This window comes from Rhinopithecus roxellana, chromosome 10 (assembly GCF_007565055.1).
Source record: "Rhinopithecus roxellana isolate Shanxi Qingling chromosome 10, ASM756505v1, whole genome shotgun sequence".
Lineage (NCBI taxonomy): Eukaryota > Metazoa > Chordata > Mammalia > Primates > Cercopithecidae > Rhinopithecus > Rhinopithecus roxellana.
The window spans coordinates 135,176,187-135,203,842 of record NC_044558.1 but is presented as its reverse complement, the minus strand read 5'-3'; the positions used below and the strand labels follow the sequence as shown (position 1 = coordinate 135,203,842).

At 39.0% G+C, this 27,656-nt stretch overlaps 1 protein-coding gene across 2 annotated transcripts in view; it reads right to left on the bottom strand.

Moving 5' to 3' along the window:
• The window catches only part of MRPS35 (mitochondrial ribosomal protein S35), a 43,767-nt gene extending 17,436 nt beyond the window's left edge, over positions 1 to 26,331 (bottom strand). The window contains exons 1-6 of one of the 2 annotated variants that reach the window (XM_010379882.2): positions 26,177 to 26,331; positions 22,351 to 22,388; positions 20,757 to 20,924; positions 17,375 to 17,435; positions 13,076 to 13,215; positions 1,966 to 2,075 (exon numbers count right to left, since the gene is read on the bottom strand). In XM_010379882.2, the coding sequence (XP_010378184.2) occupies positions 1,966 to 2,075; positions 13,076 to 13,215; positions 17,375 to 17,435; positions 20,757 to 20,924; positions 22,351 to 22,388; positions 26,177 to 26,288 (629 nt within the window). In that variant the 5' untranslated portion in view covers positions 26,289 to 26,331. The remainder of the gene's footprint in view (positions 1 to 1,965; positions 2,076 to 13,075; positions 13,216 to 17,374; positions 17,436 to 20,756; positions 20,925 to 22,350; positions 22,389 to 26,176) is intronic. The other variant, XM_010379883.2, reaches the window with a different exon arrangement.
• Between the last annotated feature and the right edge of the window lie 1,325 nt (positions 26,332 to 27,656).

Here is a 27,656-nt window from a genome sequence, read left to right as displayed (position 1 = left end):
GGGAGAAGTCAAAATTCTAAAAACTCAGTATACAGAATAATTTGCAAAATATGCAATATACTAAATACAGAAGATAATGTTTTCAGATATTCCTTCTCTGCTTTAGGAAAACTGTTTTTGGAATAAAAATAGTCTTTGTAGTTCATTACTTGAGGAAGCTAAATACTGGTGTTATTTTAACTTAATTTCAAGTATCTCTTTGTTTTCATTAGTAATGGAGTTATGTGTATATAACAAGAGCTTTACGCTACTTTTCCTATGATTGTGTCCAGTCCAAGTTCCCTTCACCATCTCAGTGCCAAGAATCTACCAGACAGCATGAACATATCTGATGAGTTCACCTAAAAAGTAGACATAGGGCTGGGCGTGCTAGCTCATGCCTGTAATCCCACAGGGTGAGGTGGGAGGGTTGCTTGAGGCTAGAAGTTTGAGACCAGCCTGGTCAACACAGCAAAACCCTGTTTCTACAAAAATTAAAAAATTAGCCAAGCATGGTGGTGCACACCTGTAGTCATAGCTACTTGGGAAACTGAGGTAGGAGACTGCATAAGCCCAGGAGTTCACGGCTTCAGTTAGCTATGACTGTGCCACTGACCTCCAGCCTGGGTGACAGAGTGAGTGACTCAATCTCTAAAAAAATGTAAAAATATAAATAAGACGTAGATATAGAAAGATGATAGGTGTTGACCTTGGTTTTCCTAGAGCTGATTCTTTTAAAAATGAGTTACACTGATTCTTTTAAAAGTGAATTACCCTATGCAATGCTGTGCTATTGCTGCTGTATTTAAAATGAAACTAATAACCTAAAATTAGGTAAAACATTTACATACATGAGATGACACTGAGCTTTAAGGATAATGAAATAATACACAGAAAGATACAATTACTTCCAATTTCTTTAAATATCAAATAAAACCATCATATGACAAATAACTTCAACTATACTGCTTATTCTGTACTTACATTTATTTAAGTCCTCTACTCTAAATAATTACCATAAAACATATCCATACACTAAGACTTGTAAAACTAGCTAAAAAAAAAAAAAAGCAACATTATTGGATACTCACAGAATTTCAAACAACAACATTTTAAAGGCGTTTAAGTTGCATGAACTAGAAAAGCCAACATTATCTAAATATAGTAAAAGGACTATTCCTAATACAGTTCAAACCTACTTTCTCCCATATGGTAATAATCACAAACCATGGTCCCAAGCTTTTTCTGCCTCCACACTGTTGCAGTCTCTGCATGTGTGTCAGGCTCCTTCTTCCCACCACTGCGAATCATGAGACCTAATCAAAATTGACACCTCCAAATGCTTTCAAACAGGGATGGGCAAGACAGCAGATTAGTCCACTTACTTATCTCTAAAAGTGGGTCTTTTATATTTTGACATAATTTGGAAACAGCTAAAGTATAATTCTAAAAATAAAATAGCCATTTAGTGAAAACATACCAATAATCTTTCTTTACTTCAAATAAAAATGACCCAATTTATAAATTTATATGATAAATTTAATATTGCCTTTATAAACATCTGTCCTGGCTCTGAGATTTTGATTATTTACAAATGTGCCTTGATCAATTTCCACATAGATCTTTTAATAATTTTACTTTTGAACTATAAGATTTTTATATGCTTTGAATGTATAAAAGCCTGCTTAAGCATTAATCACTAGCAAATCACACTTTTTTCTTCTAATATCTCTCGAGTTTTATATACATGGACATATTAAAATCAAGGTTAAAAATAAATTAGCTAAGCATGCCTCTGCATAAAGATCACAGCAATAGTAGGCTAGTATGAGGATATTAAAAATATGAATTAGAGAATTCTGCTTAATAAGAAAAGGCTACCCCCTCCCCCATCTTCAGCATAATTTCTTTAAAAAGGACTGCCAAGGAATTGGAAGACAATGGGGAAACACATCTGACCAGTCGGCTGAACTTTTTTTCCATTACCTATCTGTTTTTATGGTAAGTACATCCGTGGTCTTGCAGTATCGCTCTCCTACAAGTTTAATTAATTTCTTCTTTGCGTGGTCATCTAAATTCAAACTGGAAAGCTTTACCTTAAAAATAAGAAAAGTTATTTGAAAAAATAATTTCATATAATTGTTTAGTGAAAAAAAAGGTAGCAGTGTTATTCCCATTAACATTAAATCCACTAAAAAGAAAGCTTTTCAAACTCCTTTCTACACAGAGCAAGCAGTTGGGACATATTATAAACTCTGATCTTACTCACGGAAACAAAAAAAGGGAGGGGAACATACTGTTTGAAGCTCTTTGAAAGTTCTGGGCATTAGTGCCTTCCCTGAAAGAACTAATGACATATCTGTTAAATAAATGAAATTATGGTGCTAATGAGTAGCACTAATAGAATTAAACTCAATTAGTGTTAGTAAAGTTGGAATACAGAAATAAATAGATAAAACATAAGGGCTTTAAGAAATTTCTACCATGCAATTATGAGACTTGTATCATTACAACAAGTTCTACAATGCAATTATGAGACTTGTATCATTGCAACAAGATTTTTTAAAAAGCTACAGATACCTCATGGAAGCTGGAATACAGCATTAGGGAAGGAAACACTTAAAACATTCATTTAGCTCAACGTTTCTCAAAATGTTAGCACTAGTCCCACAGGCTAAGAAGAATTTTTTTTAAAGACTCTTTCTGTTGAAAATGTTTAGGAAATGCCGAGGTAAATTGGGTTAAGGTAGTATTTCTTAGAACAGATAATATGCTAATAAGCATCTTGAAATTTCAAAATGTAGGGTTAATATGCAATGATTCTCAAATTTATTTGACCTCAGATTCCACTTTTCAAGGGACAGTTCACAACCCTAGTCTGCCTTAGACATATTTTAGGAAGTGCAAGACCAAAAGAACACACTTTTTAATTTGCAGAGAATAAGGGCATGGGCTAAAGGTATTATCTAGAGATGAATATGTTCGATACAAGAAGATAGGCCGGGCACGGTGGCTCACACCTGTAATCCCAGCACTTTGGGAGGCTGAGGCGGGCAGATCACCTGAGGTCGGGAGTTCGAGACCTGCCTGACCAACAGGGAGAAACCCCATCTCTACTAAAAATACAAAATTAGCCGGTCATGGTAGCGCATGCCTGTAATCCAAACTACTCAGGAGGCTGAGGCAGGAGAATCGCTTGAACCCAGAAGGCGGAGGTTGCAGTGAGCTGAGATCGTGCCATTGCACGCCAGCCTGGGCAACAAAAGCAAAACTCAGACTCAAAAAAAAAAAAAAAGAAGAAGATAGGTTAGGTTAGATACCAGAATACAATTAAATATAGTCCCAGCTACTCGGGAGGCTGAGGCCGGAGAATGGCGTAAATCCGGGAGGCGGAGCTTGCAGTGAGCTGAGACCCGGGCGACAGAGCAAGACTCCGCCTCAAAAAAAAAAAAAAAAAAAAGAAAGAAAAAAAAAAGAGCTGTAACTATATGAAGAAAAAAGGCTAAATAGGATTTTGAAATCTGTTTGGTTTTCTGTAGCTTCAATGACCCTGTACACTTCCCTCAAGACATCAAAGTATAGTAGCCTATTTATTTTCCCATTTTTTTCTCACTGAATTGAAACCCTTGAAGGCAAGAATGATGTCTATCTTGTTCTTGGCAATGGCTTAACACTTAAAATGCATGCAATAAATACTTGTGGAATGAATACATAAATTTTTTAAAGCAAGGATATATTGTTTTTCAAAGCACTGTGAATTTTTGTATTTTGTATTTGAACTAGAGAAAATAGATAAATATAAATGCACTCTTAAAAATAACTCAAGTAATATGAATACTGACTACTAACTCTCAATTAGACAATGTGAATCACTAGTTTTCTGGAAAGAGAATGTATCAACTACCAGGTTACTGACTTGATAGATAAAATAAGCCATTTTATACTCTGATTAAAACAAACATGAAGAATTTTTTACAAAAAATAAAATATACCTTTATTATGATTATGAATACACAAATATATGCACATATGCATGTATACAGAGGGAGTAAGGAGAGAAAAATGAATAGTTTTTACATTAGGATAGTGAGAATGTCGTGATTTTGCCTTTTTTAAACCTCCCTTCGATGAAATCATAATAATGTTTAACAATAAATTTAAAAGTTTCAAAAGCTTATTGTAGCTTTTTATATAAGTGGTCCAAAAAAGGGCAGCAAAGCCGGTCATTACTGTAACAATGTAATGTAAGATCACATTCACATTCATTTAAAACTCGTATTAACATTAACATTTTAATGTTCAAAAACTATATGGAGTTTATGCCAAAAATCATAAATATTTCAGAGACAGCTGTGTGGTGCACTCACGCCACCTGGTAGCACTCAAAGGCACTGCAACATTGTAGTCTTCAATATGGGCTAATACTTTAACCTGGGCTGAGTGGCATTCACTGTCTTTTATCAAAATTCAAAGTACTTACATATTTTGCCCTTAATTGCTACTTTTCAAAGAATCAATATAATACTGTTAACATTATCCCCAAAATAACGCTGATATTGCAAATCACAGGAGGTGTTGGTTTTATATACATACATACATCTTCAAATGCCTACATTTTAACACAAAAAGAGCTACATAAATTGGGAAATATCTAACTTGTGAAATATTTTATCTACATGCGAGTATATGTGGTTAAAGAATGCTGGTATTACATAAAAGACAAGAATTGGTTTGATTTGTAGATTTGCCATTTAATATGTTACCTTAAACAAATCATGTTACCTCCCTGAGACTCAGTTTCCTTGGGAACACTTAATTCCAGAATTTTTGTCAGAAATAAATGAGATTAATAGAAGAAAGCACTTTTGAAGTAAAGTTATATATAAGTTGTTTTTAAACCTAAACTACTTTTATGACTATCAAAAATGTTTTTTCTGTGAATTAAAAAATTTGAGCATGTCCAATCGTTTCTAACAGTTGACTACCTTCACAAGATTGCTTTAATCATACTGGACTGCATGTGTTTTAGTTCATCTGTTTGACTTACGTTTACCCTTGAACTACATGGCACATCCAGGACACCACCATTGAACCTCAACAGCCAGCAGGTGGAGTGCCGAGTCTAGCAGGGCAGACATGAAGTCAGCAGAAGGGGTATAAGGGAGCAATGAAGGCATCACAGGCTAGCACAAGGCACAGAGGACAAGAGGCAAAGCATGATATAAGAAATGAAATCTGGTGCCATCCTTCAAATGAAGCAATGAGATTATTTTTGTGTGAAATAAAATAAGCAAACTTAGAACCAGTAGGGACATCAGATGTCAATTCTAGGACTGAAGACGGAGGCCCACAAAACTTGAGGTGAATAACATAAATTAGGATCTAGGTTTCCTGACTCTAAGTTCAGAGATTTTTCAACACACAACAGAGCTCAACAACTGTTGATTGTGGTTGTTAACATTATTATGAAAAATAGGTAACATTTAATATGTTCTTAAAAATATGAACCTGTGGAACGATACAAGCATGGCTGAACTTTCAATTCTTTTTTTTTTCTTTTATTGGGATTTTTGAAATTTTATGCAGTAAACATATACTGTCTTTGTGATTTAAAAATAGTTTCAATCTAAGAACTTAGTATATTGTTGTGATATTTCAACTGTTCTACAAAATACAAAAAGGTTGGAAAGCTTCATAATTCACTTCATAAAGATGGTACAGGCCAGGTGCGGTGGCTCACACCTGTAATCCCAGCACTCTGGAAGGCCAAGGAGGGCAGAATGCTTGAGGTCAGGAGTTCGAGACTAGCCTGGCCAACATGGTGAAACCCCATCTCTACTAAAAATACAAAAATTAGCTGGATGTGGTGGAGCATTCCTATAATCCCAGCTACTTGGGAGGCTGAAGCAGGAGAATCGCTTGAACCATGGAGGCGGAGGTTGCAGTGAGCCAAGATCGTGCCACCGGACTCTAGCCTGGGCAACAGAGCGAGACTCTGTCTCAAAAAATAAAATTCTATTAAATTTTTAAAAATGGTATAACCCTGATACTGAAACGTAGCAAAGAAAGAAAACTACAAATCAATCAACAATATCACTGAGGAAAATGGAAAATTCTAGAAATTAAAGATTGTTTATTTGCTAGTATATAATGTAAAAATGGTTGCATAGATTTTCAACACATTTCTCCAGTGTACTTCGAATATTCTGGCTTAAAATACAGACTACAGAGAGTATAAAAGTTAACATTTTGAGGGTCCCAGGAGGCACCTCAAAGAGGTAGTAGTCACCCTCCAGACCAATCAAAAGCACATCAGTCAGGGCTCCTTGGAGAAATGCTGATTCTAGGAATGGGACAGAGAAAGAGCCCAGAGCATTCTGTAGTGCCAGAAAATAAGTAATTGCTTAAAATACAAATGATGGGGGCATGGCAAAGGAACAGAAGAGCCAGTGGAAAGAGTCCCCAATGGTTAAACTCAGAACAATTTGAGCAAAAAAAAAAAAGTTTTATTGGATTATGACACATAGTATAAAATAAATACCCATGAGTCCATACTGATATAAATGATTAAATAAATAGGGGGGAATGAACAAATTTGCCATATAAAAGGACTGTACATAATTTATGTGACACTTCTTTCTCAAAGAAGTGGAACATACCTCCTGATCCTTAAGTGTGGGCTCTGCATTGTAAAACTTTCTTCTAAAGAGTACAGTATGGAAAAGAGGGGAGGAAATATAATTTTATGGTGAAGAAAATGGACAAGTACTACCTCAGCCAGGTATCAAGATTAGCATCATCACTGACAAATCATGGCCGGCACAGTGGCTCACTGCCTGTAATCCCAGCACTTTGGGAGGCTGAGGCAGGAAGATCACTTGAGCCCAGGAGTTCGAGACCAGCCCTGGCAACATGGCAAAACCTCATCTCTACAAAAAATACAAAAACTAGCTAGCCGTGGTGTCTTGTGCTTGTAGTCCCAGCTACTGGGGGAACAAAGGTGAGAGGATCACCAGAGCCTGGGAAGGTCGAAGCTGCAGTGAGCCGTGATTGTGCCACTGCACTCCAGCCTAAGTGACAGAGTGAGACCCTGTCTCAAAAAAACAAACAAAACAAATCATCTTAATAGCCTATACTCTTGATATGATGTGACGAACGGCACTTTACTTCTGGGGTTTTTCTCCCCAAACACACAAGTTGAAAGACATTCTACCAAATATATAACTAGTACTTCTCAAAACTGTTAAGGTCATCAAAAACAAGTCTAGTCTGAGAAACATCACACCCAAGAGAAACCTAAGAAGTTATGATGACTAAACGTAATGTAGTAAACTGGATGGGGTTCTAGAACAGAAAAAGGGTGTTAGAAAAAAAAAACTAAGAAAATCTGAACAAAGTAGGGACTTTAGTAACAACAAATTCAATATTGATTCAGTATCAATATTAATTCACTAGTTGTGACAAATATACCATAGTTTATTTCAAGATGTTTACAACAGGGGAACCTGGGTCTGAAATATATAGGATTCTCTACTATTCTTGGAACCTTTCTGCAAATTAAACCTTTCTGCAAATTAAAAACTAAAATAAAAAGTTTAATTTTAAAAAAGCGTATCAGGTAACTGCTGCATGACTGCTGTGTGAAAAAGATATGCCATGTGTACCAAGATTTCTTTGACAAAGGAAACAAACAGTGGTTTCAAATACGAAATTAGGAGTTCCTAGGACAGACCCTTGGAAGCGCAATGGCACGTGGCGTGATCCAGGTGAGTAACAGCAGGATCTCATGTTTCTCCAGAGCAACACGGCATCTGGACAAATGATCCTAAGTAAAATTCTAGCACAGCAAATCAGTGGTAGAATAAAAGAATGATACACCATGAACTGACCAGGGTTCAGAAATGCATCAGTGTACTGAAAACCTATTAATGTAATTTATGACTTCAATAATTCAAAGGAGGTAATTTCGTAAATGCTAGTAATCTAAGAATAGCATACATCATTAACATAATAAACACTATTATCTCACTGAAATCCTACCTCATACCTGAGGTTAAACACTAGAGGCACAGACAAACTATGGATCAGCATAAGGGACTACAGAAATGTGGTTTCCGAAATTTTATCTAACGCAGAAGACGAAAAGAAAAAACAAGCTACGGATACTTGAAAAAGGGAATTAAAACTACCATTATTTATCGAATATTTCTTGAGAAACTTCTGAAAGAATCAACTGAGAAGTCCTAGCATCCAGATTATGGTCTGTAAACACCATTGTCCACTGACAGGTATTAGGGCTCCTTGAGAAATGGCTGATTCCAGGTCCGGAATAAGAAATTTATAAAAATGAGCCTGAACCATCTTGTGTCAAAATACAAAGAAACTTTCAAATGCTAATGGATTGTAACAAAAGGACACAGGAACCAACTTAAAAGAGTTCCCACTGGCCAAAGTTAAGATAGATATACTTCAAGGATCAAAAAGGATAATGATTTTGCTTGATATCCACCTACAGATTACTTAAGGGAAAAGCAAGACAACAAAAATCTTCACAAAGGAATGGATTAGGTTGTCAACTTCTTAGCCAAGTGCTCAATTTCAGCATACCAAGAATGAGGCAACCAGACTTTACGTGCCCCTGATGCAATATAAAATACATAGCATTATCTATAAAGTATTCTGGCCAAACATATTTAACTGGAATCTTATCAGTCCTTTAAATCTAACGTCCAGGTTATGTGAAGTACAGGAGATAAAGAAATATGGTAAATGACATCCAGATGCAATGGGGCAAATTCAAAAGGTAGGAAATGTTATAGGATAAAATACCTGCCTCTTTAACAAGTCAAATTCATCAGGAAGAAGGGAGGGAGGTGGGGTTGTTTGCCATTCCAGATGACATAAGATACATCATTATCAAATACCATGGTCTTTGATGGGATTCTGGTTTAAATAAAAGAGCTTAATAAATACCATTTTGTAAGGCAACGGGGGAAATTTGAGTGTGGGGTAGATATTTTAGATAATATTTGGGAATTACTGACGATTTTGTTACGTGTGTTAATAGTATTGGAATTAAATAGGAAACATCTCCTGAATTCTTAGAGATAACACACTGAAGTATTTTAGTGTGAAACATTAGGTGTCAGAAATGTTAAGGTACTTAGATGTGTATGTGTGTGTATGAAGCAAATTTGTCAAAATATTAATTACCAAACCAAGATGCCATGTGCATGGGTATTTATTAGCCTCTTTCTACTTGTCCATACATTTGAAAATTTTCATAATAAAACATTTTAAAAAGAGAATTTGGTAAAGTAGCCAAATGAAAAGTTAAAAGGTAACTACATGACTTTGACAAGGGTGCCAAGACCATTCAAAAGGGAAAAGATAGTCCTTTCAAAAATGGTACTGGATCAACATGCAAAAGGAATGCAAAAGAATGAAGCTGGACCCTGGCTTCACACCATATCCAGTTAGCCCTTTGTCTCCACGGGTTCCATATTTGTGGATTCAACCAACCGTGGATTGAAAATATTCAGAAAAAATACCAATACAACAATTTTTAAAATGCATATTCTTAAAATACAGTATAACAACTATTTACATAGCATTTACATTGTATTAAGCATTATAAGTAATCTAGAAATGACTTAAAGTATATAGGAGGATGTACTAGGTTATATTCAATATTCAAATACTATGCCATTTTACATCACGGACTTGGGCATCCACATATCTAAGTAATCTGCAAGCGGTCTTGGAACCAATACCAAACAGATACTGAGGAACAACTGTATGATAATTAACAAACAATAGGTCATAGATCTAAATGTAAGAGCTAAAACTATAAAACTCTTAGGAAAAAACACAAGAGTGAATCTTTATGACCTTGAATAAGACAATGATTTCTTACATATGACAGCAAAAGCACAAGAGACAAAAGGAAAAATATAGTCATGCGCCGCTTAACAATATTTTTTGACAAAGACATGGCTAGGTAATTTTTGTCATGTACAAACATCATTGCTTACTTACACAATCCAATGTGGTACAGCCTACTACAAACCTAGACTACCTGGTATAGTCAATTGCTCCTCGGCTACAAGCCTGTGCAGCATGTTACTGTACTAAATACTGTAACAATTGGAACACAATTGTACTTGTGTATTTAAACATATCTAAACATAGAAAAAGTGCAGTGAAAATACAGTCTTATAATTTCTTGGGACCACTGTTGTGTATCATTGACCAAAACATCATTATGCAGTAAATAACTTACATAAATTGGACTTCATCAAAATTAAAACTTCTGTGCTTAAAAAAGGACACCATCAAGAAAGTAAGAGGACAACCCAAAGAATGGAAGAAAATGTTTGCAAATCATGTATCTGAGAAGGGACTGTTGTCCAGAATATATAAAATGCGCTTACAACTCAACAATCAAAAGATAAACAACCCAATTAAAATATGGGCAAAGGATTTGAACAGACATTTCTCCAAACATATACAAATAGTCAACAAGCACATGAAAAGATGGTTCTCAGGGAGACACAAATCAAAACTACAATGAGATACTTTCATACTCATCAGAATGACTAAAACTAAAAGACAGGTAATAACACCATTAGTGAGGATGTGGAGACATAGAAAGCCTCAAATTTGCTGGTGAAATTGTAAAATAGTGAAGCACTTTGAAAAACAGTTTGGCAGTTCCTCAAAATGTCAAACATGGAGGTGCCATGCAACTCAGTCATTCCACTGCTAGGTATATACCCAAGAGAATGGAAAACACATGTCTACACAAAAACCTGTATATGAATGTTCAACAGCATTATTCATAATAGCCAAAAAGCAGACACAACCCAAATGTACACCAATTAATGAATGGATAAATAAAATGTGGTATATTCATAAAATAAAACATTTGGCAATAAAAAGAAATGATAAAACACTACAATAGATGAAACCTATTGAAAACATTACACTATGTGAAAGAAAACATATTGCATAGTTCCATTTCTATAATATGTCAAGAATAGGTAAATCCAGAGACAGAAAGATGAGTTGCTGAAAGGGGCTTGAGGATGGTTAAGGGGGGAATTCTATAGCAACTGAACTATGTCTCAATAAAGCCATTATTAAAAAGAAACAACGGCCCGGTAGCAGTGGCTCACATCTGTAATCCCAGCACTTTGGGAGCCCGAGGCAGGCAGATTGCCTGAGTTCAGGAATTTGAGACCAGCTAGGGCATCATGGAAAAACCCTGTCTCTACAAAAATACAAAAAAATTAGCCAGGCATGGTGGCACACACCTGCAGTCCCAGCTACTGCTCAGGAGGCTGAGATGGGAGGATCACTTGAGCCTGGAAGGCAGGGATCGCAGTGAGCCGAAATCGCGCCACTGCACTTCGGCCTGGGTGACAAGGTGAGACCCTGTCTCAAAAAAAAAAAAAAAAAAAAAAAAGATACAAGGAATCAATACACCATCAAAATGGGCAAATGACAAAATATAAGTGTTTTGCAAAGGAATAAATCCTCAACCTCACTAGTATTCAAAGACATACATATTTTAAATATAAGACAAATTTTTCAAGTTGACAGGCAATATGTAGGTCGGTGAGAGCACAGTAAAGCAGGCCTTCTCACAATCTGATGGTGTTATATTTTTTTACGTTTCCTGCAAGAATTTTACAATATATATCAACAAACTTCAAGAGCTATATATCCTTTGACCTCACAGTTCTCCTTTCAGGAAGTTATCTTAGGAACATCATTAGAAATACATACAAATATTAACACCTAAGAATATTCATTAAAACATTTTTCTAATAAAGAAAACCACTACAAAGCCTAAAGGTTCCATAATACAAATAACTTAAATTATGGTAGATCTACATTATGAAATTATTTATGTATCACTTCAGTCTCAGAAAGAAAGCTAAGTTTGAAGTAATCAACATTACACCCACCAGATTCAAACACTGTCTTGGTACATAACAGTCTCTCATTTATATGTTATTCTACGTAGCCATTAAAATTAAATTAGGTTGGGTGCAGTGGTTCACACCTGTAATTCCAGTGCTTTGGGAGGCAGAAGTGGGACGATCACCTGAGCCCAGGAGTTCAAGAACAGCTGGGCAACAAAGTGAGACCCCGTATCTACAAAAAATTTAGGAAAATGGGCTGGGCACAGTGTCTCACACCTGTAGTCCCAGCCACTTTGGAGGCTGAGGCAGGACAATCGAGCCCAGGAATTGGAGGCCACATTGAGCTATATTAGTGCCACTGCTCTCTGCCTGTCAGACCCCATCTCAAAAAAATTCAAATTAAAATTAAAGAATGTTTAATATTATTGGGAAATGGTTAATTCTTGTTAAGTAAGAAAGAGACTGCTGAACACATACAGTATCATCCCATTAATATACACAAAGGCAGGCTGTGAGGATGCACTAAAATGAGCTACCATAGTTAACAGTGGTTACAAATGGTAGATTTATGGGCAATTTTATATTTTTTTTTTTTTCGAGACAGAATCTTGCTCTGTCGCCCAGGCTGGAGTGTAGTGGCGCGATCTTGGCTCACTGCAACCTCCACCTCCCGGGTTCAAGCAATTCTCCTGCCTCAACCTCTAGAGTAGCTGGGATTACAGATGCCCACCACTATGCCTGGCTAAATTTTGTATTTTTAGTAGAGACGGGGTTTTACCATGTTGGCCAGACTGGTCTCGAACTCCTGACTTCAGGTGATTCACCTGCCTCGGCCTCCCAAAGTGCTGGGATTACAGGCATGAGCCACCATGCCTGGCATATAATTTAAAACTTGTATTTTCCAAAATTTCTGTGATAAATATTACAGTTTTATAATCACACATATCAAGTACATTTTTTTTTCTTTTCTCTTTATTTTTAGAGATAGGTTCTTGCTATGTTGCCCACGCTGGTGTCAAATTCCTGGGCTTAAGCAATCCTCCCAACTTGGCCTCCCAAAGTGCTGGGATTACAGGCATGAGCCACTGTGCCAGCCACCAAAGACATCGTTAAATAATGTATTATAATGATTCTTATTTAAAACAAAAAACGAAAAAAACTCTTACTCTTAAGACTACTACTCGTGCTCTGGGGTTCTGAACAGATGGTCCGGATGAAACATAATCAGTGCTGTCAATTTCAATTGGAAAATGCTTCTCACATTTCTCATCACTGTCCAGTGCGGCTGGCCACTCAGTGCAAAAATCTGAGAATAAAAGAAATAATTTCAATTACACTTTTGCAAGTAAATTCTCATTGTAATGCATACTACTAGACAATACCAAATTATTGAGATCATTGCCAGGTCACATGAAAGAACAGATTCTCTTCTGCACTTTACATATATACCATCATCACATAATATCCCTTTTCCTATTAGGTACATCCCAAATTAGGCAATTTAATTAGGGAATTCTTTGGATATTTCAGGTTTGATGGCAGTCGTATTTTCAGTTAAAAGGGAACTGTGCCTTGATGGAAGCTTATTATAAGCTTTGCACATATCTGTTATTGGACAGTTTACTTCCTCCATACCAACTAAAAGCAAACAGTTCATAGTACCCACAGCATTACTGTTTTCAAAAAAGTAACAGATAATATTAATTACTAAAGGTTACTAAAGATCAGCTGAAAGGAACTGAAAGCTCTCAAAGAGCCCTAAGAAGAAACTGAGATGGAGTTAACAGTCGTTTAGAAATCTGGCTGAATAGAACCTCAACTCAAACAGGTACAAAAGCCTAAGCCCTTAAATGGATTCTTATAAGAACTGATATTTCTTCTATGTGACTTCTATGTGCCGATGGGCTAAATGGAAAGAAGAAAGCCTTGTCCTCATATCTGGGCAAGACAGCATAGACAGGAAGTGGGATTGGGTCTGAGACCTAGGTCACAACAGGAACTCCAAGCACTGTGAACATGCCTTCTTGTTATCTTCATAGCATGTTACCTTCGTAACACAGAAGTATAAACTCAGGCCCTGAATAGGAAAAAAAAAACTTAAAGGAAAAGAGGTAGCTCCCAGCCTCCCCCAGGTATCAGAGCTGATTTCATCTTACCCTGTTTCAATCAAGTTAGCATGGCAGAGGACTTTCAGCTTGAGATGAAAATTTCTGGCACTATCAGGCTGTCCACAATGGAAATCTCATTTCTTAAACAGCCTCACTCTACGAACAGCTAAAAGTAACTGGTTTTTTGGGTCAAACATATTAGACTGCATACATGCTTCCTCCAAACAAGCACAACTGCAGAAGAGGCTGGTCATAATTTCACAGGCAGATGTGGGAGCTCTTGTAGGTGATAATCTAAGGGACAGTGAGAACTATTTTGCCAATAACATTTCCTTGGGCTAACAATTTTCTTATGCTAACAAATTAAATATAGTTGACTTCATTCCTTGAACACTGTTTAAAAGATCAATACCCAGTCGTTTTGAGGGGAAAAAAGTATCTTTGCAATTAACATCATTTTAACATTTAAAAAATATGAACAGAACAAGATTGTTGAGGCTGAATTTCATTCCCATCATGAACTTATTCCAATACCCTGCACTACAAGATGCATCACTGCCAAGCACTTTGTAAGACAGACTAGTTTGGGGAATTTTGTGAGCTCTTGGGTTTGCACTGACTCTTTTTCTTTTCTTTTCTTTTTTTAGAAACTATGAATAAGTCATTTCAATCATCAAATAATAATTACAGTTTTAAAATTAAATTACCTAAATTATATGTCTAAAAAAACACAGCCAAATGGAAAATACGTAACAGATTCCTATTAGCCTTTACTCATCTGATAGGTAGAGCCATAGACGAGACTTTGGAAGACCTTGGTTTGTATTTAACTTCTGCCACTGATATTAAAGTTTTGGTAAATTACCTAACTTTCCCGTGCTTCAGATTTTCCATTTGCAAGTTAGATATAAAATCTGAACTGACCTACTTTGAAAGAAAACTGAGAAGTACTTGAAAAGCTTTTGAGTTATTCGGAAGATGCAATCTAAATCCGGAGACTGGCAGCAAGTGCAAAGGGATAATTAAGGAAAGAGCAAGACACTCATTTAAGTATATAAAATAGAATGCCACTCTTCTGAATGTGCTGTATGAAAGTCTTTCATTTAATTTTTTTCAACTTATTTTTCATTTTTATGTTTTTTTGAGACAGGGTCTCACTCTGTCGTCCAGGCCCACCTCAGCCTCCAGAGTAGCTGGGACCACAGGCATGCACCATCACATCCCAGCTAATTTTTTAATATTTTTGTAGAGACATGATCTCACTATGTTGCTCAGGATGGTCTCAAACTCCTGGGATCAAGCAATTCTTTCTCCGTGGCCTCTCGAAATGCTGTGAAATTAAAAGCATGAGCTAACATGCCCTGTCAAAAGCCTTTCATTTAAAAATCAGGAAGTATTACAGAAATATTTTATTAAAATTACAAGTTTCTAGATTATAAACACACATTTAAAAAGAAGAAACATGGAATTTTTCACAGTGCAATGCCATTTGTTAACTGGCTTTATAGATGATCAAATAGTAATACATGATTTGTGCCAAACGGGACACAAATTTGTTATTTTATTTTATTTTTTTATTTTTTGAGACTGGGTCTCACTTTGTTACCCAGGCTGGAGTGCAATGGCGCGATCTGAGCTCACTGCCGCCTCAACCTCCTGGGTTCTAATCCTCTCGCCTCAGCCCCCAAGTAGCTGGGACTACAAGGCACGTGCCACCACACCCGGCTAATTTTTTTGTATTTTTTGTAGAGATGGGGTTTCACCACATTGCTCAGGCTGGTCTTGAACTCCTGAGCTCAAGCAATCCACCCAACTCACTCTCCCAAAGTGCGAGCATTACAGGTGTGAGCCACACCCATGCCCAGTCTGGGACACAAATTGGGAAGTGATCAGTTTTAGTCTAATTCCAGGCACAAATGCATATAGAAACACATACTCTAAAGGGATAGAAAAGCATCCCAATGTCCTAAAGTAAAAGACCAAATAAATGAAACAGATTTTTCCTCCCTCATTTCAAGAGTAAGGTTATTATTCCTATGTTTCAGGACCTCTTTATATAGTCTTCCTTATATTTTTAAATGGAAGGCCCTTTGAAAAGCTCAAATTTAATCATAATTATGTTTACCACTCCACATCTCCTTCCCAGCATAATCAGGATACTTGTGAAGTGTTTCTAGGTTTCATATTCTTTCCTGAAAAGCCTTAATAAGTATACTGAGCATGTATATACAACACCTTTAAATCAGCATGAGTATATTAAGACTTTATCCAAAGGTACCAACTCCTGAATTAATCTAATCAATCATAACTATCAATCAGAACTTAAATTGGAATATATACATAATTATAAAAGCATACACAAAACCATGAGTTAAAAAATATTATTTGCCTTCACCTCCATGCATGTAGAAAGGAGAAGAAGCAGTAACGTTAAGTACATGAAATCTGTTTATACTAGGAATCAACAGGTTTTCAAAATCAAGAAATCCAGAACTGAAGGTATAATCATATTCCAGTGATTACTTGTTATTTTATAAATACACATACACACTACAGAGAGTATATAAATATATATAAATATATATACTATATGTAGAGTATTTATTATAAATATAAGCATATATACATAAATAAATGAGAGGCTGGTAAAGAAAGCATATAAGGCTAGTGCTTTTTCATCATAAGCTCTTTTACTATTTGATTTACCACATGCATATGTCATTCATTTTTTAAAATTTTCAATAATTTCTTTAAGATAATTCTTCTCTGTGAAGTATCTGCAACATTTACTTCAGTCTTCTTATGTGCACGTTTGTTTTCTTTTTTTTTGAGATGGAGTTTCCCTCTTGTTGCCCAGGCTGGAGTGCAATGGCGTGATCTCAGCTTACCGCAATCTCCGCCTCCTGGGTTCAAGCGATTCTCCTGTTTCAGCCTCCATAATAGCTGGGATTATAGGTGCCTGACACCATGCAAGGCTAATTTTTTTGTATTTTTAGTAGAGACAGGGTTTCACCATGTTGGCCAGGCTGGTCTCGAAATCCTAACCTCAGTGGATCTGCCCACCTCGGCCTCCCAAACACCTGCTCGGATTACAGGTATGAGCCACCATGCCCAGCCTTATGTGCATGTTTTCTAAAACTCCATAGTAAGTCCCTAACCTACCTGTGAACAAGGATCATGGTTTCTAATTATTATTCCTAATTCCTTGTAGTCGTTAGCAAAAAAATTCGCAGACTTGACATGTACCAATTCGCTGAAAACAACTTGAATATAAGGCTATACAGTATATTAGAACACAGATTCTTAAATTTATGTTCGAAGTCAATATAAAATTCATATAAGAAAATAACCACTTACCTTTAAGGGCTTCACAGTGCTTTTTAATTGCTACAGGAGTCAAATGCAGAAAATTGGGAATCTTAAATAGAGAAAGTTAAAGGATAAATTAGCTAAATGTCTTAAAAACATGAAAAAGATAGTTTTCTCATAAAACTAAATCACAGGCCCAGTAAAACATGCAGTAAATAAATTCTGTTTTTTTACAATATTGATTTTCTGTCACAGATGTTGTCAATTCAAGAAATATATTTCTTAAAATATAGATTCAGTACCAAGTAATTTACAGTGATACCTGGGTTTGTCTTCAGATCATATAAATCTTTTGTCTTTTACCAAGCATCTTATAATGACAATCATAATGAAAAAAACTAAACATCATTTTTATAGTATTCTTCCTGCCACAAATCTACAGGTATACATGTATATTTCCTTTATAAAACTGAAAGGACTTAAGGTCATGGATCATTGTTTTTTTTTTTGCTTTTCTTTTTTTTGAGACAAGGTCTCGCTCTGTCACCCAGGCTGGAGTGCAGTGGCACAATCTCAGCTCATTGCAACCTCTGCCTCCCAGGCTCAAGCAATTCTCTTCCCTCAGCCTTCCAAGTAGCTGAGATTACAGGCATGTGCCATCATGCCCGGCTAATTTTTGTATTTTTAGTAGAGACAGGGTTTCACCATGTTGCCTAGGCTGGTCTCGAACTCCTGGCCTCAGGTGACCCGCCCGCCTTGGTCTCCCAAAGTGCTGGGATTATAGGTGTGAGCCACTGTGCTCGGCCAGGATATGGATCATTGTTTAATCATCACAAGTCCCCTGGACTGCATAGCATGACAGTATTTCCACTTTGTATATAATAAACATTTTATGAACTAATAAGTGAAGCTAGCAAATCTTAACTGGATAGTTTAATGAAGTTAGGAATATATTTATGATGACATATTAAAAGGCTAATGAATCATTCATAATGTGAATGAAAATTCAGGAAAGGTCAGAGATTTGATTCCTTCAAATAAATAATTAGCATTTATTAGGTCATTTCTTGAATAAAGTTAAACATCTAAAAGAGTTTAAAGGCTCATTTGGAAAGAAAGCGTAAACAAGTCGAAAGTTACTACAAGAACTATGCCAGGTATCTTGAGGGCTGATCAGAAAATGTTTTTTGTTTTTGAGACGGAGTCTCGGGCTGTTGCAGTGGCGCAATCTCGGCTCACTGCAACCGCTGCCCCCTGGGTTTAAGTGATTCTCCTGCCTCAGCCTCTCGAGTAGCTGGGATTACAGGCATGCGCCACTACACTTGGCTAATTTTTTTGTAGCTTTAGTAGAAATGGGGTTTCGCTATGTTGGCCAGGCTGGTGTCCAACTCCTGACTTCAAGTGATCCACCTGCCTTGGCTTCCCAAAGTACTGGGATTACAGGTGTGAACCACCACAGCTGGCCAGAAAATATTGTTTTAATCAAGAGAAAATAGGCACTGAAAACTGGGATTTGGGGATAGGCAGTTTCATTTACTGTACTTTTTGATTTTTTCCTTTTTATACATTTTAAAAATGATAAACTCTAGTGTTGAGGGGCTACTTTTAATAGATCACAGTTATAGACTTTTATTTTTGAAACATGAACGTATAAACCTCAAAAATCATAAAAAGAAAAAATAACAGACAATTTCCATGGACTTACATAGGCACTTTGCATATGTTAGCTCAGTTAATAAGCTTATTCAATGACACCATCACTACAAATAAATGGCATGCATTAAATGTTTGGATTTTTATGTTTATTAAAATGTCATTTACAACCATTAGCATTATTGCAAATATACTGCTACTCTCTCACCCAGTAATTCTCCAAAGATCTCTTTGAACAAAATTGTCTTCTTTTATTCAAAGAAAACATTTGTTTTCCTTGATGTATGCTTTCTTGTGTCTTCACATTCCCATTTCTAAATTTCATTTCCCGTCTCCAGCAACACAGTACCCGTTCTCCCTGTTCCCATCACCTTTTAGCAAACTTTTGTTTTTCAAAGACTCTCATCTAATGGAAAACAGTTCATTTTCCTTTGTATAACTTTCATTGTATTTAAGAAACCATCTAAGATATGCATTCCCAGACTAAGCATTTATATTTTCTTTAAAACACCCATCATAAATAATTATACATGCTATCAAACAAAGCATTTACCTTAACCTATTTTGCTTCAAGTAATACAGTTAAATTTGGTAGACTATAATAATACTAAATAATATTCTACCTTTATAGACAGAAAGAATTTAAATTCTTTTTTTTTTTTGAGACAGAGTCTTGCTGTGCCGCCTAGGCTGAAGTGCGGTGGCACGATCTCGGCTCACTGCAAGCTCTGCCTCCAAGGTTCACACCATTCTCCTGCCTCAGCCTCCCAAGTAGCTGGGACTACAGGGGGATCCGACACCTCGCCCGGCTAATTTTTTGTATTTTGAGTAGAGACGGGGTTTCACCATGTTAGCCAGGATTGTCTCAATCTCCTGACCTCGTGATCCGCCCACCTCGGCCTCCCAAAGTGCTGGGATTACAGGCATGAGCTGCCGTGCCCGGCCCCTCTTTTTAAACTGGAAGTTTTACCTCCCAAGTCTCAATCTCAAACTAGGTTATTTCATTTTTCTTAATTCCACTGGAAAGATGCAATATAGAAAAGATATGATAGGCTGAGTGTGGTGGCTCACACCTGTAATCCCAGCACTTTGGGAGGCTGAGGCAGGCATATCTCTTGAGCCCAGGAGTTCGAGACCAGCTTGGGCAACATAGTGACCCCCGTCTCCAAAAAGAAGAGATACAATAGAAAAAGGTCACAAGGGAAGCCACAAGATTGACTAATTACATTCTTTTTTTTTTTTCCTGAGACAGAGTCTCACTCTACTGCCCAGCCTGGAGTGCAGTGGCACCATCTCGGCTCACTGCAACCTCCACCGCCTGGGTTCAAGCAATTCTCCTTCCTCAGCCTCCCAAGTAGCTGGGATTACAGGTGCCCACCACCACATCTGGCTAATTTTTTGTGTGTTTTTAGTAGAGACGGGGTTTCACCATGTTGGCCAGGTTGGTCTTGAACTCCTGACCTCAAGTAATCTGCCCACCTCGGCCTCCCAAAGTGCTAGGATTATGGGCATAAGCCACCGGGCTCAGCCAACTAATTACATTATTGAATGCCTAGGATTCTTCGAGTATCCTTTACCACTGATAATCCAAATCAACACCTGTTATTATCTGGTGTTGTATAATAATATACCTATTATATTATTTTTTAAAATTTTAATTAAAATACAGTAAGCTACTATACACTGAACACTGAACCATAAGAGAGTAGAAATAGGGGGGAAGATCAGCATTTATTTCTATGTAAGTCTGAGTCAATGAATCAGCAATTTGTCTTACCTTTAAAAGTTCTAGATTTCCCTCCTTTGTCATGGGCACGCCCTTTTTTACCGGATAACCCATTCGAACAGGAAGAGGTACTGCAGAGGGTTTAAATGGTGCTGCAACTGGGTAAACACTAGGCCAGTCCTGGTCAACAGCCATTTTCTCTGTCCTAGGAGGTAGTGCCTAAGAAACATAAAATCGTTTAGTATTTAAATATAAAAACATTCTTTAATTTTTAAAGAATTTTAATTTTAAAGCAAAAAGCTACAATTATAAGAAATAGAAACAAAATTGCAACATATGTAAAATCTGACCTCCCACAAAGCTGCTGCTGTCCAAATTTTAAAAACAACACTAAATATAGCTAAATATCTCTGCACCATCTCTTCATACCCTCTGGCAAGGATCCCCTTTAATATCACATTTTCTTCACTAAAAATTTCTTTAGACATTCAGCAAAAATTTTTTCATTTGGCTTATGAAAGGGTGAATTAACAATACATTTTGAAATAATTTTTCAAACTTCTCTGATGGAAATAAGTAGCACGAGGGGGCATTAAGTCCTTAGAAGTAAAAAGAAAAGGAAAAAATAATTAGGGTTAAACTGATTGAATAAATACATAATGAAAAATTATATGACTCCTAGGCCCAGAGAAAAACTAGTACTTGATAGCTTAGTCAATCACATTAACATTTATTTTTCATGGCATCAAATACTAGGGGATGGCCCACATACAAAAGTAGGGTTTATAGTGGCAAAATTCAGCCAGGCCCCACCTACACAATATCAAAACCAGCATAGTTGATGTCCTAGAAGCAGATAATAGTCCTGAGGAAATGACTGCTCTTGATTATTGTAATTTGATACCATTTAACTTCCAACTAATGTGTCTCTGTTCTGACACTATGCTGACCAACTGACCTTATAGTTTAGATTCCTTCATACAAGTAAGGAATCCAAATGTCCACAGGGTGAGACTAAACTAGTTAGAATATGGCCAGGTGCAGTGGCTCACCCCTGTAATCCCAGCACTTTAGGAGGCCTGAGGCGGGTGGATCACCTGAGGTCAGGAGTTCAAGACCAGCCTGACCAACATGGTGAAAACCCCTCTCTACTAAAAATACAAAAATTAGCCGGGCATTGAGGTGCGTGCCTGAAGTCCCAGCTACTTGGGAAGCTGAGGCAGGAGAATCACTTGAACCTGGGAGGCGGAGGTAGCAGTGAGCCGAGATTGCACCACTGCACTCCAGCCTGGGCAACAGGAGTGAAACTCTGTCTCAAATAAATAATAATAAATAAACAAACTAGTTATATTAATGCATAAGTCCCAGGCTGCAGGACTTAAGATAGCATTAGAAATTTTTCCACATTCTGGTTTATACACCTGTTTCCTGGGAGTTCCTCAGTCAGCTGACCTCTCAAAGATGATCTATTCTCTGGGTACTGACAAAAAACAAAGACTAACCTCTGCCAGGGCTATGGTAATCATCCAGTAAACATGACCTTGTGAAGTCTTCTCTGGCAACACCCTTCTGCCTTATAATGAGTATCTGCCTCATTTTAGAACTCTAGAAACCATTAAGACAGTAGAGTATATGAACTTTTTACCTTTCTTCTTGGAGGCCTTTCATTTCTGGATGTTCTTTCTTCGGTACATAAAAGAACACAATAAAGGGAATGTTATCATGTCAAGTTAGTTGTTCAACATCAATCATGATCCCATTATTCTAATTTAAGGTATTCTGTAACATAACAATGAAACAACCTTTTTTTTTTTTTTTGGTAAGCTCAGGGACCAAAATCATCTTAATGAAGACTAAAAACTGGAAACACAGGGAATCTTGGCGTATCATCCAGGTTGGACTGCAGTGGTGTGATCTCAGCTCACTGCAACCTCTACCTCCCGGGTTCAAGTGATTCTCCTGCCTCAGCCTCCTGAGTAGCTGGCACTACCGATGCACCCCAGCATATCTGGCTAACTTTTGTATTTTTAGTAGAGACGGAGTTTCACCATGCTGGCCATGCTGGTCTCAAACTGCTGACCTCAAGTGATCCACCTGCCTCAGCCTGCCAAAGTGCAGTGGGCAGGTGTGAGCCACCATGCCCAGCCCCAATAAGGAAAATTCTATAGTTATCTGAATTGCCAATACAGTGAATTCATCATCTAAAAAAGGACTCTTACAGAGTCTGTCAAGTAAGACAACTTTTTAACAAATAATTTCAATTAAGCAATAAATATTATGAACACATATAGCAGGGAACTAAACCTAGTCATTTAGTTGGTGTGATGGTGAATTTTTTCTTTTCTTTTTTTTTTTTTTTTGAGACAAGGTTATCTCATTCTCGCCCAGGCTGGAGTGCAGTGGTGCAATTTTGGCTCACTGCAGCCTCAAACTACCAGGGTCAAGTCAATCCTTCCACCTCAGCACCCCAAGTAGCTAGGACTAAAAGCATGAGCACACCTGGCTAGTTTTTGTAGAGACAGTGTTTCGCCATGTTGCCAGGCTGGTCTCAAGCTCCTGAGCTCCAACAATCCACCCATCTTGGCCTCCCAAAGTGCTGGGATTACAGGGGTGAGTCACCGTGCCCAGCCATGATAGTTAACTTTAGGTGTCAATTTGACTGGATTGAGGAATACATAGACACATGGTAAAGCATTATTTCTGGGCATGTCTGTGGGGATGTTTCCAGGAGAGACACACATTTGAGTCAGTGGACTGAATGAGGAATACCTGCTCTCAATGTGGGTGGGCATCACTCAATCAGCTGAGGGCATAGAGAGAACAAAAAGGCAGATGAAAGAACATATTCTCTCTCTCTCTCTCTTCTGGACCTGGGACACTCTTCCCCAGCCCCTGGACATCAGAACTCCAGGTGCTCCAGCTTTTGGATTCCAGGAACTTGCACAAGCAGCCCCCTGAGTTCTTAGGGCTTCAGCCTTGGCCTGAAAATTACATGGCTTCCCTGGTTCTGAGGCTTCTGGACTTGGACTGACATGGGCTTCCAGCTTGCAGACAGCCTATTGTGAGGTGAGTCAATTCCCCTAAAAAAATCCCCTGTCATATGTCTATATATCTACATCTACATCTATCCTATCCTACGTCTACATTCTGTCTCTCTGGAAAATCCCAATACAGTTGGGGAAAATCTCCCTGAGAAAGTGTACTTTAAGCTAAAACCTGAAAGATGAGCAGGACATAGCCATGAAGACAAGCAGGTGAGAAAAAGTGTTTTGACAGAGCAAGAGCACATGGAAAATCAAAGTGAACAAATTCAATATGGCTGAAGTTTAAGAACAGAACAGAGAGAGACAGAGAGAAAAGAGGCTGAAGACACTTAACAGGCTTCTTAACTATAATGCATCCTTGGCAGAGCTTTTTTTCTTTTTTTGAGATAGGGTCTCACTTCTGTCACCCAGGCCGGAGGACAGTGGTGCGATTACAGCTCACTGTAGTCTCAACTTCCCAGGCTTAGGTGATTCTCCCACTTCAGCCTCTGGAGTAGCTGGAACTACAGGCATGCGCCACCACGTCTGGCTAATTTGTATTTCCAGTAGACACAAGGTTCCGCCATGTTGCCCAAGCTGGTCTCCTGGGCTCAAGGGATCCGCATGCCTCCACCTCCCACAGTGCTGGGATTACAGGAATGAGCCACCATGCTCAGCCCCTTGGCAGGGCTTTTGATTTTCTTCTTCCAGTCTTCCCAACTCGTGTAAATGGAATCATCATTCATCCAATTGCTCAGGACAAAAATGTAACAGGATTTTTTTGAGACTTGTCCTCAAGCCCCACATCAAATCCATCAGTAAATCCTACAAACTTGACCTTCAAAATATATTGCAAATACAACCACACCCCCTTCTCCACTATTACTTTAATCCAAGTCACTATCATCTCATTTTGACTACTGCAACAGCCTCCAAACACGTCTTTGGCTTCCACTCTTACCCCAGCAAAGCAGCCAGTGATCTTTTAAAAATGTAAATCACATTATATCAGTTCCCTGTTCAAAGCCTTCTGATATAAAACCCAAGCCAAAAATCCAAATGAAATGTCTACAAACTCTGGAGAGATAAGATCATTACTTAACTAACTCTCTGACATCTTATACTACCACTCTCTCCTCTACTCACACTTAGGTCCTGCCATGTTGCCCTTCTTCCTGTTCCTTGATCACACCCCTCAGCTTGTTCTCAACTTTTGGCCTTTGCACTTATAGTTCCCCATGCCCCAAATGCTCTTTCCCCAGATCTCTGCATGGCTTGGGGCCCTGTTCAAATGTCACTTCCTCAGAAAGATCTTTCCTGACTATCCTATGGCCACTACTCCCCACAAATCCATCATTCTCAATACTCTGCTTTATTTTTCTTCATAGCAGTAAACCCTATCTGACATCTTATTTAGTTGTTTGGTTGGCTGTACTCTTGACTTCCCCACCTTGCTGTATCCCCGGTGAGTGTCCAGAACACTGCATAGTATACAATAGGAGTAAAGTATTCCAAGAATGAAAGAAGGAAAATTAAAAACAGACAAGTATTAGACCTATTAAGAGCCAGTATGTAGGATTAATGAATTTATACTTTATCTGAAAACAATGGGTAGATCTTGAACATGGGAACAGCAAGACAAGATTTAAGTTCCGAAAACCTCTTTTGGCTGTTGTGAGAATTCAATGTAGGAGAGCAAGAAGGGAAACAGGAAACGGAAAATAAACTTGCAGAAATGAGATGGTCATCGGAACTAGATAGTTGGTAATATGAGGAGAGTAAATTAGAGCTATAACAGGAAGTAGCACAGGTAGGATTCGCCGATTGATTAGACTCACGCCAGCTCCTCCCAACGCTCCCGTCACTCCAGCCACACTTCTATCACAGCGCCTCTCACTCTACACAGCACTTCTCCGTTAATAAATCTGTATTTTCCACTAGACTCCTCCGGGGTAAGCACGCTATCAAGCATGCCTATAATCTCTATTAAATGAAGTTCATCAACGCCTGTTGAATGAAGGCCGCCCATTTGGTGGCCTGGAATTCAGAGCAACAATTTGTCCTAGCACAACCGTATGACTCTCTTAATGTTTGGGGAAATCCACGGTTCATCACTGCCGATGCCCGAAAAGCAATACAGAGCACCAGTAACCTGTACCAGGGACTGTGGGCGGGGGCAACACAGGAGCAGGTCACGGGGAAGGGGGATGTAAGCTTTCTGAGCAAACGCCCAGAGCACCCAGGGCAGAAACAGGTGGCTAGGAGCCGGGCAACGCCGGCGCAGAGCACAGACCTACGTCCACGGCTTTCCTACCAGACCGGCCTGGCAGCGGACGCACCGGCCTCCCTCGGGCGGTGCTGGCTCAGCCACCGCAGCACCCCTCCTGGGGCCGGTATTCCGCTCTTGCACCTCCCCCAAAGCCCGGAGAAGACGAGACAGACACTCACTCAGGCCAAGTCTCGAGACCGGAGTGACCGGGGACACGGCGGTGGAGAATGCACGCAGAGTCCTTGCCCTCGACCGCAGAAACAGCCATGCCGGGAGCGCGGCGGCCGCCATGACTGCGAGGACGGCAAGCCGGAAGGGACCAGCGCCGTTCAGCGTCAGGGGCGGGCCTGGGGCGACTAAACACAGGCTTCCTGGGCTGGCACCGCACTAGCGGGGAGAAACAGGAAACACGTGGGTCTGCGCACTCAGAGCCGAGTCAAATGTGCAGGAAGATACCCCCAAACTGAAAGAAGTAATGAAAAGAAAACAAAAAACATCCTTAAAACTCCAGTGAATCAGTTCGTAGAGAATTGCAGATAAGGACCATAGGGATGGGGGTTGCGGCTCACTGAAGGCAGGCGTGGTCTGGGTGGAACCTCAGATCCAAGAGTCAGGCAATCTACCCGAGGGACTCCTAGTTCTTTATAATTGCTGCTTTTCTACATTTACTTGGATTAAAGAAATCTTCAAGTAATGCAAGTGATATGCGCTAAGGGGAGAGAAGCAGCATCCTGAGCCAGAGTGCTTGAGTTTCAAACTTGACGTCACCATTTCTGGGAGGGATGATCTTAGACAAGTTAGCACAGACAAATGTTTGTGTACAGCATTGGCATAAAGTGAACACCGCGTGTACATAGCCTATAACTTTTAGCTATATATGGTTAGCTTGTTGTTAGATCAGGTTAGAATTACAGAAAGTCAGAACTCATCAGAACCTAGAAAATAAACCTTTAACGAACACTCTTATTTTCCATGGTAGGATGGATTAACATACATGGATTAATAAAAATATTATCGGACGGCTGAGGTAGCTTGTGCCTGTAATCGCAGCACTTTGGGAGCCCAAGGTGTGTTGATCACCTGAGATCAGGAGTTTGAGACCAGCCTGGCCAACATGGAGACACCTGGTCTCTACTAAAAATACAAAATTAGCCAGTTGTGGTGGTGAGAGGTGACTACATGCTAGCAGCCCTTGATCTCATCACCTCCTCGGCCTCGGCGTCCACTCTGGTGGCGCTTGAGGAGCCCTTCAGCCCACCATGGCACTGTGGGAGCCCCTCTCTGGGCTCGCTGAGGCCGGAGCCAGCTTCCTCTGCTTGTGGGGAGGTGTGCTGGGAGAGGTGCCGGCGGGAACCCGGGCCCTGCGCCGGAATGGTGGGACAGCGGGAGTTCCGGGTGGGCGTGGACTCGGCAGGCGCTGCCGGCCAGGGGCAGGGAGGGGCTTAGCAACCGTGCCTGCAGCTGCAGAGGGTGTGCTGTGCTCGAATTCTCACCGGGCCTCAGCTGCCTCCCCGCTGGGCAGGGCTCCGGACTGCAGCCGGCCGTGCCCAGCCTCCCCCTGCCCCGCCCGCGGTGGGCTCCTGCGCGGCCTGAGCCTCCCCCGCTAGCGCCGCCCCCTGCACGCGGTGCCGGGTCCCATCGACTGCCCCAGGGCTGAGG